The following is an 18,376-nucleotide window of genomic DNA, read 5'->3' on the forward strand; positions in this document are numbered from 1 at the left end:
CATTGTATTAATATTTGGCGGTTGAATATTTGGACCTTGTTGTGAGCTGATGCTCACAATGGAAAAACAAACTAAAAGTGACTTCCCCATTTTTATAGCAAGATTACCCCCGCGGTGGAAAACCTACTTTATAGTAGATTTTTGCCCTGTTTTACACTCCGGTCATGTTTATGGCGGACCATTCTTGGCAATCAATAATTCGCAATATTTGAGATAATATTGATTACTCATAATAAAGGGTCACAAATGCATTTATTAATTCATAGAATAAAAATACATGTTTTGTACCCCTGATATGAGCACAGACACGCTCCTTCGTTACATTCTTGTATTATCACCCTTTATTTTCGCCCTTTGCTGCTCATTTTTGGAAGACTTTGGAATACGTCGGATCTTTTTTTTCTTTTCTATTTTCCTTTTCTAATGATCAATGCATTAAAATTATCTGCGCCAACACAAGTGTTATATTTTCCCCACATGCATTTACAGTCGGGTTCGACATTCGGTGAAACATATAAACCTTGTAATCAGTTTGGTATTTTCTGTCAGGAAAATAAACTTCACTGCAATTATACGTTAGCTGTGGTTCCATCAAGCTTAGCGCTGTCAAAATATGCATTAATCAAATTTGATAAAAATACATATTCCGCATTCAATATCATACCTAATAAACCTTACAATTATTACAGCTTATAAAAGATTTTAATCGCTTCTGGTAACGATAGGATGTAACGACGAAGGCTCTAATGTATTAAATTCGCCCCTAAAGATGTCAGTATTTTATTCAATTCTGAATTCAAGAAGCACTGAAGAATAGTCAAACATATTTTGATTAGTGTATTTACAGCTTCATCAAAAAATAAATTAAAAATAAGGAATCGAAATGAACAGTGGAACGCAAATAATACAACCCCCAGCCCCCCAGCCCCCCCCCCCCAATACACACTGCGCACACACACACACACACACACACACACACACACACATGAGGATTTTCATGATTTTGTAAAGTATTTTTACGATTTGCTAGTCAAGATTTTTTTTACATATTCAGAACACAGAGCTTTGCATGTGAGTTATGTATATGCATCTTGTCAAACCAGATCATTTATCAAATATTTACCTAAATTAAGTTCTATGTATTCCTTGATACGTATGTTCAATTTTCAACATTGGTATTAAATCCGTAAAACGGAACTCAACCTGTACAGAGGATTTCAGGTATATGCAACCTGAGTGTACAAACATTGATTAAATCCTTATTGGTTTTTAAGTAATGATTTTTATAAAATCTGATCCAAAAAACGCGATGGAAAATCTACTATATAGAAGCTTTTCGCCTCCGAGAAGAAAAGCTACAACATGTACGTATACAACAGGTTTTTCGGTTAGAAAGCTTCTGTGGGGAAAAACTTAAACCACATCCAGACGCACACTGGGGGGGGGGTATAGCATAAGCTACCCCGACTTCGTCTCGGCTAAAGACTTGTTATTTATATTCTAAAACGTGTTTTCTTATTCAAAAACCTTATCGTTTCACTTCTTTAACCATGCAATTCTTATTCGCTTTATGCGAAAAACTTGGGAATTATATTTAAATCTATGTTTAATCATTTTGTGATTTATATCCCACTCCTGAAAGCGAGATTTGGTCTTTCAGATATTGATTTTTCATAGTAGGTGTCATTAACGTACAACACACTTTTGCGCAATATAAGAATCAGATTTCAGTAAAACAATCTCTTTGAAGCTAAATATTTAAAGTAAATATGAAGATAAAATAACCATGCACAAAGTGCATTGTGCATTTGATATTCTAACAACGTGTTTGCGTCTTTTAACATCAAAAAACATCGTGGTAACATCATAAAAGATTAAATCACACACTCATTACTTATTTAGTGAAAGGCAGCTTTGACATCAATATGCGTAATCTGCATTACTTACATGCATGTATATAAAGTAACACATGCAATATTAACCGCGGAGAAATTTATCCCTGGTAAACAGATGCTCCTTCAAATGATATAATTAAGAAGACATATATATATGGGATAACATGAACGTTGGCATTATGGTATCTATATGATTACTTTACCATGTTGATTCTTCTACTGTAGCTTATATTACATACAGATTTCAGAAAAAATCACAAAACTGGATTTTTTTGTTTAAATATTAGTTTGCATTTCATCGCATGATAACCTGAGAGCTTATTTAAAATGAAAACATATAGTTACGTTTTCAAAATTTCTTCTTTAAAGTTGTCGCTGAATTGCCTAACACTTAAATGATAGATCACTGGGGTGTGGAATCAGAATGAGTAAGTAACATTTTTTTTTTATCGAAAATTATCATTCGACTGGTATAAAAATCAGTAGTGATATGCAGTTTAAACAAAATATAGTAAACTAAACCGTCTTTCCAATGCCTTCATCGTTGTACTTGTAAGCAAATATTGATAGACGAAAAATTTAATGATCTACAGCTTAGGTAAGATGGGCCAGTTATAGATAACTGTCTTAGAAAGAAAGTATTTCCTATCCCGATGACAATAAATAAGTTTATTACTGAGGTAGGAATACATATCTTTAAACACTTTTAATCAATTTAATCATTTTTATAAATTTGCAGCAATTCTGCTGGCTGTCTGTTTCAAGAAATAACATAAGCAATCTGACTAATATAACCCATTTTATTAAACAAAGCATATTTTTCTTTCAAATGAAGTTAACATGCAGACAAATGCATTTATCATAGTATACAAAATGTTAAAAAAACAACAACAAAAAAACCTACGTTTTTACTCCTTACTCCTCTTTCCAAATGTCTTCGGTGTTATTAAATGTTGGATATATAAAACTACATTTCAAATTGAAAGAATATCTGTTACTTTTGTAATGAAAAAGAAACAACCTATTTTACATTTAATTGTTTAAATGTATCAACAATGTAGAAAAACATTGGAATTAAAACACGTTTAATGGAATTCTTAGATGTCTCCTGCTACAAATGAACATGTATTACGAAGTCACGTAGTTGCGAAAGTTAGGGGGTTTTTGCGTTTTTTCGTATCGTTTTACAAGTTTTATGATTATCTCGTGTATAATTTTATATCACTGGCTGGCACATAAATGGAAAAATCTAAAGGAAATAAATAACACTAATTTCAGATAGAATATCTTAAACATTTGATATTTGACCTTATATAATGTTAATGTCAACAGAATACAGACAACAAAAATAGTTATAGGCAGTCAAAGGTTTGAAGCTCCTATTAGTCAGTTGTTTTAAATATTCGATCAAAAATTGGGAAAGAAATGATAATTGGTAGAGGAAATTCGGACTGGATCAAATTTAAACTATGAGCTTTCGTATCTTATAATTTTCTAACCACCAAATTGTTTTATTGTTTCTCATAATTTAAAAAACAACCTTGGAATGGGTTGGGAATTCTTACACACAGAGGTCACTGGCATTAAAAATTAGATCCTTTTCCTAGTTATTTAACAGTAGAAAAAAAGCACCACAATAGTATGGCTACTACGTGCAATAAGTAGTTTTTCGTTCCTATTAATGGGATTTTTACGCCCCCTGAGTATACGTAATCCTTAAGGTACCTCACTACACCCAGACCTGTACTTTTTAAGACACCACGTCACAAGATGGCGATTTAAATATTTTGTTAAAGTGTTCATATCGTTCGATTAGGTTGTATATCGTCGTAGCTCAGTGGCTAAAGTATTGGGCTTCTGAACTGCAGATCATGAGTTCGAATCCGCCTGGAGCTTTTCTTCACGTTTACTGAATCAAATTTTCGAAAATGTAATTTTTTCATCCAAAATTAAACATTTTTTGCCCACTTGACTTAAATACTTCTTATTCATTATGATATCAATCACAATCAAGTCATATTCTGCTGATTTGAGAAACTATTTTTAAGGAGAGCCCTATGAATCTGTGTGATATAGAGGAGAGTGGAAATATGGGCTCACTTAAATGGCCATATTTTTCTAAAACATCAATGGAATTGGAAAATGTGGTATATTTTTTCAGAATTGCATAAGCTATCTAATTCCAAGACAAAATGTTCTCTAGAATGGTAGTGGAAGTCAAAGGTAGCAAGAGACACTTTGGGAGGAAGTACCCGGTTTTCGATAAAAATACCAGTCAATATTTTTGTTGAATTGAGAGTTGCTGTACTTGAAGGCTTATGAATGTTGCTAGAATTCATGAAATGATTTTGATAATTATAATTAGTTAAAGGGATGTCTCTTGTTGAAATTGGCATATGCAGTATACAGGCCCCTAAAGTTAAGTAAATGAGAATCAGAACTAAATGCAAAACTTTCGGCTAAGACGGTTGAGTTGACTTAGCACAGTGAATTTGCAATTTGCAAGTTACAGACGTGAGGTAAAATAACATAAAAATTCGGTGGATGGAACATAGGAAAACCATACATTGGTAATTTCCTAACATGTGATGGTAAAATATGCACATGATACTGAATGTCAACCCTATGCAGGAAATAAGGGGGGGGGGGATCTTAAAGTGTAAAAACTTATGAAAAGGGTCGGAATCTTTGAAAACACCAATATGTAGAAAAATGCAAATGATGTAATTAGAAATTTTCCTCAGAAATTAGTGGTTGTGTATCGTTCCGATTCTCTCAAATTGTTGTTTAACTGTATTCCACCTGTATCTCAAACTACTGTATAATGCGCGGCCAGCGCGCTCGGTTCCGTTCGTCATCGAAAGCAAAGTTTGTCTTGCCAAGATGGCCGAGTGGTTAGCGCGGTGGCCGCTCACTGATAGGTAAATGGGTTCCAGAGGTCGTGAGTTCAAGCCTCGGTCGGGGCGGACGTTGAGCTAAAAAAAAAGTGTTATATATATATATATATATATATATATATATATATATATATATATATCTTCATTTAAATAATGTTTACTTTTCTATATATCTCAATATTGTGTTGATAAGAAAAACTAACGGGATATGTTAATGATTTATCTATAATTCCTGTTTTAGATTATCGAGACAGAGCGTGGTCTTTACCAAATAAGCTTTTTACTTATTTTACAGATGATAATGAGGTATTTTTTCTGCAACAATAAGTTAAATATAAATTGTAATAAATTAATCACACAGAGCTATAATATGTAAGAAAAGCTTTTTTTTTATCATAAAGTGAATTCTTGCTTAAATCTGCCAATTTCTGTCTTGGATCTGTGCATGATTTACTTTTTAGATCATAACCGAAGAAAACTTTGAAGACACATTGTCAGACCTTAAGAAATTTCAACTGGATTACACAGGTAAAACGATATGGTCCGTTTGAGAGTTGAAGACAAAGTGATATAATGATTTTTAACTCAGAGCACAAACTATTGTAGATTTTTAGCATTCATTACATGACCTGTTTGAATGAACTTGCTGTATTCACGTAAATTGCTATGTTTTGGGGTTTTTTATGATATTGAAACTCACCCAGGTCCTTGTGCTAAAATTATCTTGATATAATATATATTAATATAAGAATCATCAGACACTATATTGATTCCTTATTGCATTCGAATGCAAATATAAGTAATGTCAGTCTAAGTACTTAAAGATAAGGTTAGCCTCATCATTTAGAGGAGGTGTAATGATATATTTTTACTTTATATTCTCATCTAGTAGGTATGATTTATAGCCTAGCAATACAAACATTTTATGGATTGAATGTAACACAAACTAAAAAGCGTCTGATGCTTTGTATACCAACGACTAAATTCTAATAGAATATATTTTGTAAATGTTGTCATGGTCCATTGAAAAAACAAATGATATATCTTCTAACATAATGATTCTTGGCAATCTGAATGTCAATTCTCTCAACCTTATTTTCACACATTAGATCCACACTATATTCACAAGCAAACTAATAAATACAATGTGTACACCTACAAGGATCACGGTGCACGCATGTACTTTAATAGGTCCTATATTCTTGTAAGCAGATATCCAAACCCAAGACTCAGACATGCGCTATGGGATTACAACGCTACTTATATATACATTCATTAAAATTCTAATATACTTATACAAAAGAAAATTTCTAGACTTTAAGAATGCAAACTTTGAACTATTAAACGGTCTCATCAAAGAAAATGAATAGGATAAAATCAATCATAACACTCATAACATAGCTACTGCAACCAATAATTTTACAAACCAAGCAATGTCAATCAGATGCAACTGCTTGCTAGAAAAAAAAACCTGCAACCATTAGACCGAGAGAAAAGCCCTGGATGGCTTTAATGATACGTATCTATACGTATCAGAAATATGTTGAGAAAAAAGGCTCATAATTCATGCAAGGATTCAGATAGTTTTATGTATCGAAAATTAAAAAATAAGGCAAACAACATGAATAAGTATGCTAATTCGAAGTACTATGAAAACTTTGATTCCTCTTCGAGTGATGCACATTTAGATAATAAAAATATATATTGGAAGTTATTGAAATATATTTTTCTCACCAATTCTACAACGTTAAATTGAAATCCCACCAATGAACTACACTGGCAATAATTCTGATATTTTTCATTTAAAGATACTTACTAAATGGAACGTTTAAATACATATTTCACTCCAAAATTACAATCGAGAAGTGTACTATAACTGATATAAATGTTTATGGTATGGCAGTGTAATATGATGTATGTAATTAGGGATAGACATTCTAAGTTTAAGCTTTATACAGGTATTAGGGTATAAAAATGTATTATATTGGGAAGGATCTAACAACATTCGTAAAACTAAAAAAAAGAACACAATTCAACGACCAAGAATATGGAGTAATCTCTATTTCCAGAATGTATGCAAAGCAAATGTGCAGATACTTCACGAGCATGGATTACAACTCAACGAAACATCATTAAAAGAAAAGGAAGACAAGTATATCTATATACTAAATATAAATGTATAAGTATAGGGCTATCTAATTAAAAATAAAAAAAAAATTTGAAATGTTTAGATTTTTGAAATTAAAAAAAAAATGTATTGGTTGTAAAAAGATATCTAGGAGATAAAGATTTGCTATTTATAACCGCATATCTAAACGATATAAAATACAAGTTTAGAATGGCAACTTTAAGTGATAAAGTGTAAGGTATTTTTGAAATGATTATACAACAAAAATATTCAAAAGAATCTTAAACATTCTATAAAATTGCAAAGTTTTTTATGTTTTAAATAAGACTGATTCCAATGAAATTAATAATTCAAATTAAAGTCAAAAATGTCTGCAGTTTCGTCAGATAAACATAAATGCCTTAGAAACATTTATTTGTAAACTAGTGAAGTGCTTAACATGCAAGAATTCTTGAACATCTACGAAGAAGTTTGATAATTCAATTTCATTGCTCATGTTCTTAGAACTATAAATGCCACATTTAACGCCTGTTTAGTGATATTGGAAAGAAAAGAAAAATTTGTTATGATAATAACATAAGTAAAAGAATAACTTGTGAAAAATGCGACAGATCAGTTTTGGTGTTTATTGAGTTATTTGATTTAAGGAGAAATGATCGATACTTGTACGCATTCACTTTTGTTGGAGCCGTGGAAAAGTATACATCAAGGAAATAAAGGCGTGCCAGCAATTTTGTTTTACAAACTTAATTGTAAAAGTCGTATTAATATATCCTTATGCCTTTTGAACTTTCTTTATCGATGATTAAAAGTTTATAAAATTGATTTAAGCAAATTTACTACAATGTTCAAAACGTATCAAAGAAAAAATCGAAAAGAACGTCAATATAACCTCTTTTGAGAGCTCACCGACTCCATTTTTTATTTGTTTATTCTTTATTTGCTTTCGAATAAATTAGCTCGCTATCATAATGCCGACCACTCTTTTGCGCTTATACACGTTGTTCACGTATTTTAAAGAACTTGTGATATAACGTGATTATGAACATTCCAGACTTGCGCTTATGGTTAGGACACGATATATTGGATTTTTAATTGTTAAACCTTTTTTTAATGAAGACACTTTTAATATATTGATAGGTCGAGCTACCTCAACCCACTTAATGAAACACAGTCAAACTTGCTCAAAATTCACATGAAAACTGGCCAAATAATTATTTTGTCACAAAAAAGCATAATATCAACCTTTTTTACAGAATGAAACAAAAAATATTTTGCGTTCTTCATTATCAAGACGAAACCAACGAATTTACAGGGACAAGGATATTGATACGATGCGCCTGAAAGAAGAAGGTACATTTTTCCGAATTTTTGATAAGACTTAGCAGACAGCACATTTTACATTTTTTTAATAGGAGTTCTCGCCAATAATGACTTAATAGCCTTATCACGTGATATATTTATGTCGTTGTGGACCCGACCCGACTTTTCACACATTTTCCTGTATAAAAACTCGAAGGCAATCTGCTATTTATCATTATCTTCACTCCTACTGAAAAGAATAACATATTTTTGAAAAAATAAACAGAGTAATAGAGATAAACAAAGTACTTTTTAGTCACTTTTGTTCAAGATGCAATGTTTGTATTTTTATGAGTTTCAAACGAATTTGAACTACCAATTTTTATGAAAAAAGTATGTACAGCAATATTTTATTTCTGGGAATCGCACTTTTAAATTTTGTTTATTTCAGAAGCACAAATTGTGCCTCCAATATATTATATCTATTACAAAGAAGGCCATGGTTTTCAGCAGTTTACGCACATCTATCACCTCGTTAGGGATTGTAAATCTCGAGTTGATGGACTGCAAAACATCACGGATAACACAACATCAATGCCGGAAGTCTTCGTTTTAAGAATTGGGATTGTTGGAAATTTTACTGCAGACAACCTTAAGCTTATCTCAAAAAGAACAGGTGGAGTACCTTTTTCCATTCCACTAAGAAAATACATAAGATTTGTCATAATATATGTACTTTCTAGCATATAATTTGATACCATTTCTCTAAAAAGGGAAGGCAGATATGCCAGTGGACCATTCCGTTTGGTCGACCACCCCTTTGCTATGTTTCGAAAATGACATTTCGTCTGAATCAGCTTTGGAGGTATGTAGTTTTCATAATCATGTTCTTTTCACACGAAAAATAATAAAGAAATAGGTATTTTGCTTTCAAATAATGAATTTTGACCAAATGTTAAGATAAATAGTGAAAATAATTGTAGATATTACGTAGAGAAAAAGCCTGCCACAAGATTCTTGTCCAGTCACATATATCCAGCCATCATAGGAACCAGGCGATTCCTTTATCATTGTTGATCTTTGTAAGGAACAAATTAAAGACGCTATCACTACCTGTCTGATAGAACCTCTTCATCAAATGTTACAAGATTGGTTGGTAAACTTTAAAATCCAGAGTCCAAATGAAAGTCGGTCAGATATTATATCAGAGATACATGCTATACAGAAACAAATGGCGTTTTGCACAAACAGAAAAAGAGGTGGTCCATTCGTTTTACCAAGTAATTGTACCAACTCTATGATTCCAGATGATGTTAAAGAGTTCCTGTTCAGGTAAATGGAAACGATGAAGACGTATTTTTTTTGACATTTCAGTAATACAGTATTTAATATATGGTATTCATCAATCGTTCCTCCCTCGTTTATCCCTCTTTAAATAGAACCTAAAATCATTATCGTTTGTTTCTGATTCTGTTTGCTCAATTTCAATCATATCATCAGATAAACAAATACGATTAGAAAAAATACTTGAATTTAATTATGTTGCAAATCCTTTTTATATTGTTGAAATTGTATCCCTACAAACAAATCCTGTTGGTATTTCAATCTGATTGTATTTTAGGTATACTCCCTTGGTTTAAAATTTTTTTTTTCTGCAAAAGTTAGCGTACTTCATCTTTGATCTTTTAAGGAATGGCGGTCATTTTAACATTAGGGTCCACAGCTCCAGTCCTAAAGACTGTTCAGCAACGAGAGACCCTTTGAACGAAAGCTCATCAAATTGTCTCTCTCCTGTTACAATTTCCTGGCGTGAGATAAGATTTTTCCCCCCAGTAAAATGCGTCTGTATTGAAAAACGTAAAAGTATGGAATTTCCCATTCAAATGATAATTCAGTTATAAAACACAAAACAAAACTAGGGGTGAAATATCCGATGATATACAAGTATGAAAAAGGTTGCAATTAATTTCATTCCTTATTATTAATTTTTGTCCACATGCACCATGCTCAGATAAATGCCACATATTTGAAAATGAAGTTAATTTGAACATATTTTCAATGCAATATCTATCGGATTATAACATTTATCACACGCACATCTTATTGCACTAAGTTTTGTTATACGACAATGTCTTACGTGGATACAACAAATACTAATTGGTATTTGAATTAGCTGTAAAGCTGTAATATATATATATATATATATATATATATATATATATATATATATATATATATATATATATTCTTTTTAGAACACCGTGTGTGCATTCTTTCGGAATATGGAGAAATATAACATTTAAAGTTTTTGTCTCAAAAACAACTGATGAAGAGAACCTGAAAAGTGAGTTAATAAAAATAAATAGGATATTTTTTTCAAAATATCTGTTAGAAATAGAAAAGAGAAAGTTAATGGAAAAGCCGACTATGAAGCAGGGGGATAAGCCGACTATGAAGCAGGGGGATAAGCCAACTATGAAGCAGGGGGATCCTCTAATTTCAAAAATACCAAATGAAGACGAAAATTGTGGAACACTTGGCGGATTTGTTACCAAAACTGACGACGCAAGAAAAATATTTGCATTAACTTGCAATCATGTTTTTCCATACGAAAATCAAGTTGCGTATACAGAAAACGCCCAAGGTTGCAATGGGTTTGGGAACTGTGTGTTCACAACAAGGGAAAAGAGTTGTGATTTTGCATCTATTGAAGTTATGGAGACATTCTTAGACAAATGCGATGTAGCCTTTCGAAACACTATGAAAAAGAAAATTAATGCACGGGTCCATGCCGAAAACTTAGAAAATATTGGAGTCGTACATAAAATTGGAGCCCAAACTGATTTGACAAATGGCTATATTCTCAGCTCAGAATATTATGATAAGCTAACGGATGAAAACAACAGAGAGTACATTTTTCTTGTAAAAGGCATGGGAAAAAACTTTTCTGAAGAAGGCGACAGTGGATCGCTCGTATTTTCTTTGCGGCAAAACTACGTTGACGTTGTTGGCATGGTCTACGCTAATAACCCAGAAGTGTATGAAGAGGAGAGTGAAGACGAAAAGGACAATAAGAATCCTCATGATATAGATAATTCTCAAAGACAGGCAACAGCAAACACATCCACTTCCAATGATGAAAAACAATAAGAAACAAACGAGCACGATGCTAGGTGGATTTCCTTTTGTTATCGTATTCACACTGCGCTTCAACTTTTTGAAGAAGACCAAGGTGAAGATTTCTCAGTTAAATTCAAAGACGATTTGTCGTCGTCATCGTCGTCCACGTCGGACTCATCTGAATCTGATCATTCAAATGAAGAAACCTATTGAAAAAAAGTCTGCAAAAATGAGACATTTTGTAGCTTAGAGATCATATTGCATTATTCTGATATTTTTGCCCCTATTTATTGTTAGATGATACAATTTGTTTGCCTAAAAATCTAAGATTTTTTAAAAATCACCGTTAATTTTGAATAAATTTGTTACCATTTTCACAACTAAAATACATTTTTTTTTTCAATTTATGTTTAAACTTATTCATACCAATTACTCATGTTCATTTTTGCTCATATCTTAAGTTTTATTAAATGTTTTTCATTCATAAAACCCATAATCATATTTCAAATATATTAACATTTTTAATTATTTTGAAATCTTGTACATTGTAATCCTTGCTATATGGTCTCATTTATTTGGAGAAAATATTTTTTTATTTGATATGTTTGTGGAATGCTTGTTTAATGTTATATACTTTGAATTTTTTTGAGAAATTTGAATGCATTTCCAATGGGGTTTTTTGTACGATCAATGTCTACTTCAATTGATTAATTAAAATATTTATCAGGAAATATTGAGTGTTTTTCTTCTACTTTCAACTTTTAACTACAATATATCACACTTTGAATTAAATATTGGTTTAAGTTTTTCTTAGTCTATATTTTACTTATAGAAAGATTACATAATCAAGTTACATAATTCTTTATTTGGTTCATTTTAATAAACATTACAGTTAATCTTTTAAATATATCTTTCCGCATAATTTGATTTTACTCAAACGTCGTTTGAAGGTAAATTCGGGGGAAGAGGGGGGGGGGGAATAAATAGTTTACGTAAACAATAATATCATTTTTAACGTTATTGAAGCACGCAAATAGAAAAAAATCAGGATTGGAAAGGAGTCATAAACTCTGACTGAAAACAATGTTAACGACAGAAGAGAAGTAATCGGTGTATACAAGTATATCAGTCAAACGATAGCTGTGCAAACATTTTTAAATAGCATGCACTCGTTTGTAATTCAAAAGCGTTCTTATATAATAGATGCAACAAAATCAGATGGACTAGACATTCAATTGTCGATCGAGTTAAAGTGACAAAGAACCTGTCATTATATCATAAGGTCTACGCATTTTGAAGGGGCATGTTCGCGATTTCAGGTGGCTCACTACACCGTGAAATATTTTCTCAAATCAGCAGAAAAGTACTTGATTATGATAGATATCATAATTGATAAGAAGTATTTAAGTCTAATAGGACAAACAATATGCAATCTTGGATGGAAAATTACATTTAAAAAAATCCAGGCAGATTCGAACTCATGATCTGCAGTTCAGAAACCCAATACTTTAACCCCTGAGCTACAACGATATACAACGAAATTGAACGATATAAACAGTTTAACAAACATTTAAATGGGTATCTTGTGACGTAGTGTCTCAAAAAGTGTAAGTGTAGGTGTAGTGAGGTACCTTAAGCTGAAAAGGTTTCTTTTTCATCTTTTGGTATCCATTATTACAATGTTCACAGAAGTGTTCCTCCTATTTAACCATCTGGAAAGTTAAAAATAAATACACATGTGGATAGTTTATAACTGTTTGATATTGACCTATGTCATGTTTTTATTCACATTGTGAAAAGTAAAAAAAAAAAGCTTTTGTTTCAAACAAATTTTTTTTTTAGTTCCTAGGTCGTTAAAGTTCCTGCTGTTGTCAAATTCAGTTTTCTTACATATTTCTCTTTGAAACTCAGATTCAAAATAGAATTTAGTACAAAATATCAAATACAAATTTAGCACACTTTTTTTTATTAAAACGTCTGTTATTCAGATATAGGTATCATAAACAATAACGCTAATTCACAAGTAAACAAGACTGAGCTGAGACTTATTATTCACTTTTCATCAAAAACATGAAAATGCCGTTTTTATTTATAGATATGATAATGCATTGGTCTTGTTTTGATGGTTCCTTTATTTTAAACAAAGACAGCTACAAAAATAAAACCATGATCAAGCAATGCTTAATAACTATTTGTCAGACATTAAAATTTTGATTTCTTTGTAAATCATTGCAATCAGTCAAATTCTAATTTGATTTGTAATTGAAAATAGAATTATCATTGCCAGTAATTTGATGTATTATTGACCTACGAGAAGAACATTGCATTATGTGTCAATTTTTTTAATCAATCCTCATCAAATAGTATACATGCGCCTGAAGAGCTGTCATAAAAATGCAAATCACTCATCCTGTTAAACATCTAATTATAAGAAAAAAAACACACCCATTTTGATATATTTACATCCACTATTTCACATAGAAATATACAATAGGGAAAACCAGACATCGTTCATCCATTTAGGAATTCTCTGGACCGCTTCCTCACTTTTTATAACATTATCACTCGAGTACTCTTCATGTCGTTTACAACGTTAAATCCCCGTAAACGTTTTATGTTTGACTGTGTATTAAATTCTGAAGCAAGAGAGGGGGAAATTTAAAAACAAATTCCCTTTATAGTACATTAATATAGCTTGGATACTAAGTCATTTATGATGATTTGATAATCGAAATATCAAGCTACATGTTATAGTTGCGAAAGCTGAAACTTCAGATAGAGTATTTAATGATAATTTACATCAATGAAAACACAAGAGACGAATGATTTAGAGCGAGACATTGTATTAAAAATTCGAATTAAAATTTGATTAAATTTCGTTAAACAGATATCAAGATATCGATGTTTATAGCATGATATATACATGTACGTGATATCGCCACGTCATGAATTTACGTCTTTTTAAATTGTGTATTTATGAATAAATTACGTGCTTCGAAATTTGAAAAAAAGCCCCAAACAACACATTATTTAAATCAGATATATCATAGACATTTTCTAACTGTTTTAAATAAAATAGGAAACGTTACTGTCCATTTCGGATACCTACCCATTGCCTTTGTCTCTAGATCAAGGTATAAAAAACTGGCCATGCAAAAAGTGATACTATGCATTTTTTACTTTGATGGATAGAAAGATGTACTGGAAACGATATATCGACCTAAAATTGAGAGCGGGTGAACAAGACACCCTTAAAGTGGTTCCAATATCTAATCAAAGTACTGATAGTACTGAAAAGCGCTAACCCAGCTTCTGTTGGTATATAAAAGATATATGTATATAACATTTCAGTTTCTGTATACGCAATTTATTTCCACATCACTGCGTGGCAGCCCCTGCAATGATGTATGTAAGTCATTCAAAGTAGCCCGGACTAGCCCGTGCAACTCCTGAAACTGGTTCCTAACCAGTTTAAATGATTTAAACTTCTTCTCATAGGGGGCGGTTATTCGTTGCACCGGAAGTAGAAGTCTAACGACAATAAAGCGCTGAGCTATGCTTAGCGCTTTTAAAAAGGCATATGACATGTTTATGAATATATTAAACAGACAGAAGACATACGCTCTGATGGAAAGTTAAAGAAAGGTTCTAAGGTAATGAGCTATATCATAAAGCTACTTTCATGACGTCCTAAAGAGACCTTGACAAACTGATCGCATATTAAATAATCCAATATACTAATCGATTGGTTACAAAAAGACTAATTAGTTACTTTATGAAAAAATAATTCAAAAAGGTAAATTAGGGCATCGTGGCCAATGTTTATAGAGAACTAAATTGCGTAATTTTACCAGAACGCCAAATATTTAGAAATGACGTTGCTAACTTGCGACGACTATTCTTAAATCACGCTCTTCAAAATATATTATTTTCAGGAAAATTTATCATTATGCATTAGAATTTTCAGATTTGAATTGAAATAGGTGGATATCTCACAGCTCGAAATTTTGTCACTTTACGTCGATTTTTCACGACTTTATCGCATTAGTGACATTACTTTTGGATCAACCGTACATCCAAAAAATGATACCTGATTTCTTATATTTACAAGAGTAGTGACCTAGATTAATCATGACCCCTTGGCTCATAATGTTGTTATTCAAGAATAATAGCGTATTTTGCAAACAGTCAGTTATATAAACACTTGCAAGTGTAAATATATGTGAAAAATATGAAGAATGCTGAAAAATGAAACTTAAAACAACAGAACATTGCCATATCTGTTGCTTCATCCCTTTCTTTTTTTTGTGTTTTCCGGGGGGAGCATGGACTAGATAAATGGACCTTTTAGGTGAAAAAAGATATAAAAAAAAGTTCTCTCATCTTAAACTTTTATTGCAACTTTCATAATAATATGACACCTAGCATTCGAACAAACTTCAACACATTTCTTTTGAAAAAGAAAAATTGATTCTTAAAACAACAGAACATTGTCATCTGTGTTGCTACACCCATTCTTTTATGTTTACTAGGTGGAGCATGGACTAGATAAACGGTATATGACCTTTTTGGGGAAAAATAATGAAAAAATTTCTCATGTTATGCTTTGATTGCAACTTTCAATATAATATGACACCTAGCATTTGAACAAATTCAACACTTTTTTCCAAATAATTTTTTTGTACCAGAATTATTTTTATTGTGTTATTACACTTTAACAATCGAACACAAAAACAGCTCAATATAGCCTTTTTATTAGGAGTTAAATTATTTACTACATTAACTGTTAGATTTCATTAACGTTTATGATGTTATATATTATTTTAAAATGATTTTTTCGATAACATAATTAATCAGTTTTTTCAACACAATCAGCACATCTGATTGTGAAATCGATACTATTTCAAATTTTTATAAGTTAAACAATACGGTTTCATTAAAATTAACGTAAACACTGATTCAACTTTCCTTTTTTAAGGATTGTGAAATAAATATAAATCATAAATAATCCCTGACTTAAAACGGCTATAATTAAATGTTTAAATAAAAATGTCATGACAATTTAAATAACATTATCAATCAAAATACCGTTTAATGCGGAAACATTTAATTCTTTTTTTTCAAATCAGAGAGTACAAGTGGTAATATATGATTAATTGTAAAAGCAATTACAGTATCTCATAACTTCAATCAAATCAAAAATTGAACGTATTCATCGCACGGTTAATTTAAGAACATCGGTTGGTTTTCCCATTGTGTAACTATATAAGAAACAGTGATTTCACCAGTCATTATTCGTCCAAGATTTCTAACAACCATGCAAACAACTCTGTCTGTGATACTGAGTGTAGCCCTTCTGGTAAGGTTTTTTTTACAATTTTGAATGATTATAAGTATTATTAATATCTAACTTTGATATCGACGTCCATTTCATCTCTTTTCTTTTTATTATTCTTCAATTTTTTTTTTTCATTTAAAATTTCATTTCATTTCTATTATTTATTCTTTAATTTGAAATGTTTCTTTTTTTTTTTTCGAGAGTGTTACACAACCATTTTTTTTTAAAATTTCATTTATCCTCGTAAAATAAAAAAAGACTAATTTGTCAAATGTATATGTATGGCGTAAAAAAACCGTATATTGATACGTTTCTTTTTTTAAGCCATACATATACATTTGACAAATCATATCTGAACTTGCATTTTTATCGCATATAACAGGAATATAAAGACTTTTGTATTATTCTAGGGTCTGGCTTGCGAGGGTATTTCTTATACTGGGGACTACTATCCGAAAGGCAGAAATTATTATCCTACACAAACACACTATGGTGGATCATACGGACCTTACTATCCATCGCGAGGATACCAACAGCATGGCGGCGATCTGAATCTCCCTCCATGTAAGTACTTTTAAAAGTTAGATTTGACTAAAAACATTTTGAAATCGATATGCATTTTTGGATATCCAAAACAAAATAACAATTGAATTTTTTTCTTGCTGCAATTTTAAAAGATTTTACGTAAAACATTTTGATATTGATGTATAAAAAAATTTTTAAACGGTTTAAAAAGCATGGCTTGATTTGTAAGATATGTGTATAGTTCAATTTTGGTCAACTTTGAAAAGGGAATTAAATTAAATGCATTTTCAAAATATTTGTAGATTGTTCCAGCATAGCTTGCTATGTCCCTGCATGCCAAGTCACAAGATGTAGGAGATACCCACAAGCTCGTTGTGTGTAAGTAAAAATATATCCCTGTGTAATTTCCTATGCATATCATCTATCATCTACTTATCTACATTTATGTGTTTCTGTATCTATCGATCTATCGATCTTTTTTATCTATCTATCCATCTATATATCTATCTATCTATCCGTCTATCTATCTATCTATCTATCTATCTATCTATTCATTTATCCATTCATTTATCTTTCTATTTTGATTTTTGTTTGTTATATTGTGTTGTTTGGGGCTTTTTTCAGTGGTTTCTGCAATGAATGCGAGGCTCGATTTTTTATTGGAAGAGTCAACGTTACCCCCTACTGTGGAGGATCCACACTCCCAGGAAAACATCACAAGAAGTACTAGTCATAACGGGCGACCTATTTCTTTTTTAATATTTTTTTCAATAAATATTTTCACAACATTTTCAAACTTTCTAATGTTTTGTTTCAACATATATAAAATTTGATGGGCAGACAATATTTGTTATTCATTTTTCGTTGTCATGTTTATTCATACAAGAGCATTTGTAAACAAATCCTAAAAATGTGGCTTGTGCAAAGATATTTATGATTATCCTAATATTTAGCAAAAAAGATTGAAAATAATAATTTGGAGCGAATTATAAACAAATAATTTCTCTGAACAAAAATACATGGAACAAGAAAGGCAGACACAAAATGACAAGTATCAAAATTTGAAGAAGAAAAAGTTTGTTATAGTACAGTTTAAAAAATAGGTTATTTCCGACTTTATATTTTTTTTAAATTTTTTGTTGTTGAAAAGATCGAATATTAAGAAAAAAAG

General features: G+C 31.1%; 1 protein-coding gene and 1 pseudogene across 1 annotated transcript; both read left to right on the forward strand.

The window, feature by feature from the left end:
- The first annotated feature begins 2,177 nt into the window (after window positions 1-2,177).
- On the forward strand, window positions 2,178-11,669 carry LOC128173216 (uncharacterized; annotated as a pseudogene).
- Window positions 11,670-16,617: 4,948 nt separating this feature from the next.
- Window positions 16,618-17,986, forward strand: LOC128173224 (uncharacterized). The gene is made up of 4 exons (XM_052838945.1): window positions 16,618-16,701; window positions 17,091-17,244; window positions 17,508-17,583; window positions 17,830-17,986. Exons 1-4 carry the CDS (start codon window positions 16,660-16,662, stop codon window positions 17,933-17,935), a joined length of 378 nt encoding a protein of 125 aa, XP_052694905.1. The 5' UTR covers window positions 16,618-16,659; the 3' UTR covers window positions 17,936-17,986.
- Window positions 17,987-18,376: the final 390 nt, after the last annotated feature.

This window comes from Crassostrea angulata, chromosome 2 (assembly GCF_025612915.1).
Source record: "Crassostrea angulata isolate pt1a10 chromosome 2, ASM2561291v2, whole genome shotgun sequence".
In the NCBI taxonomy this organism is placed as follows: domain Eukaryota; kingdom Metazoa; phylum Mollusca; class Bivalvia; order Ostreida; family Ostreidae; genus Magallana; species Magallana angulata.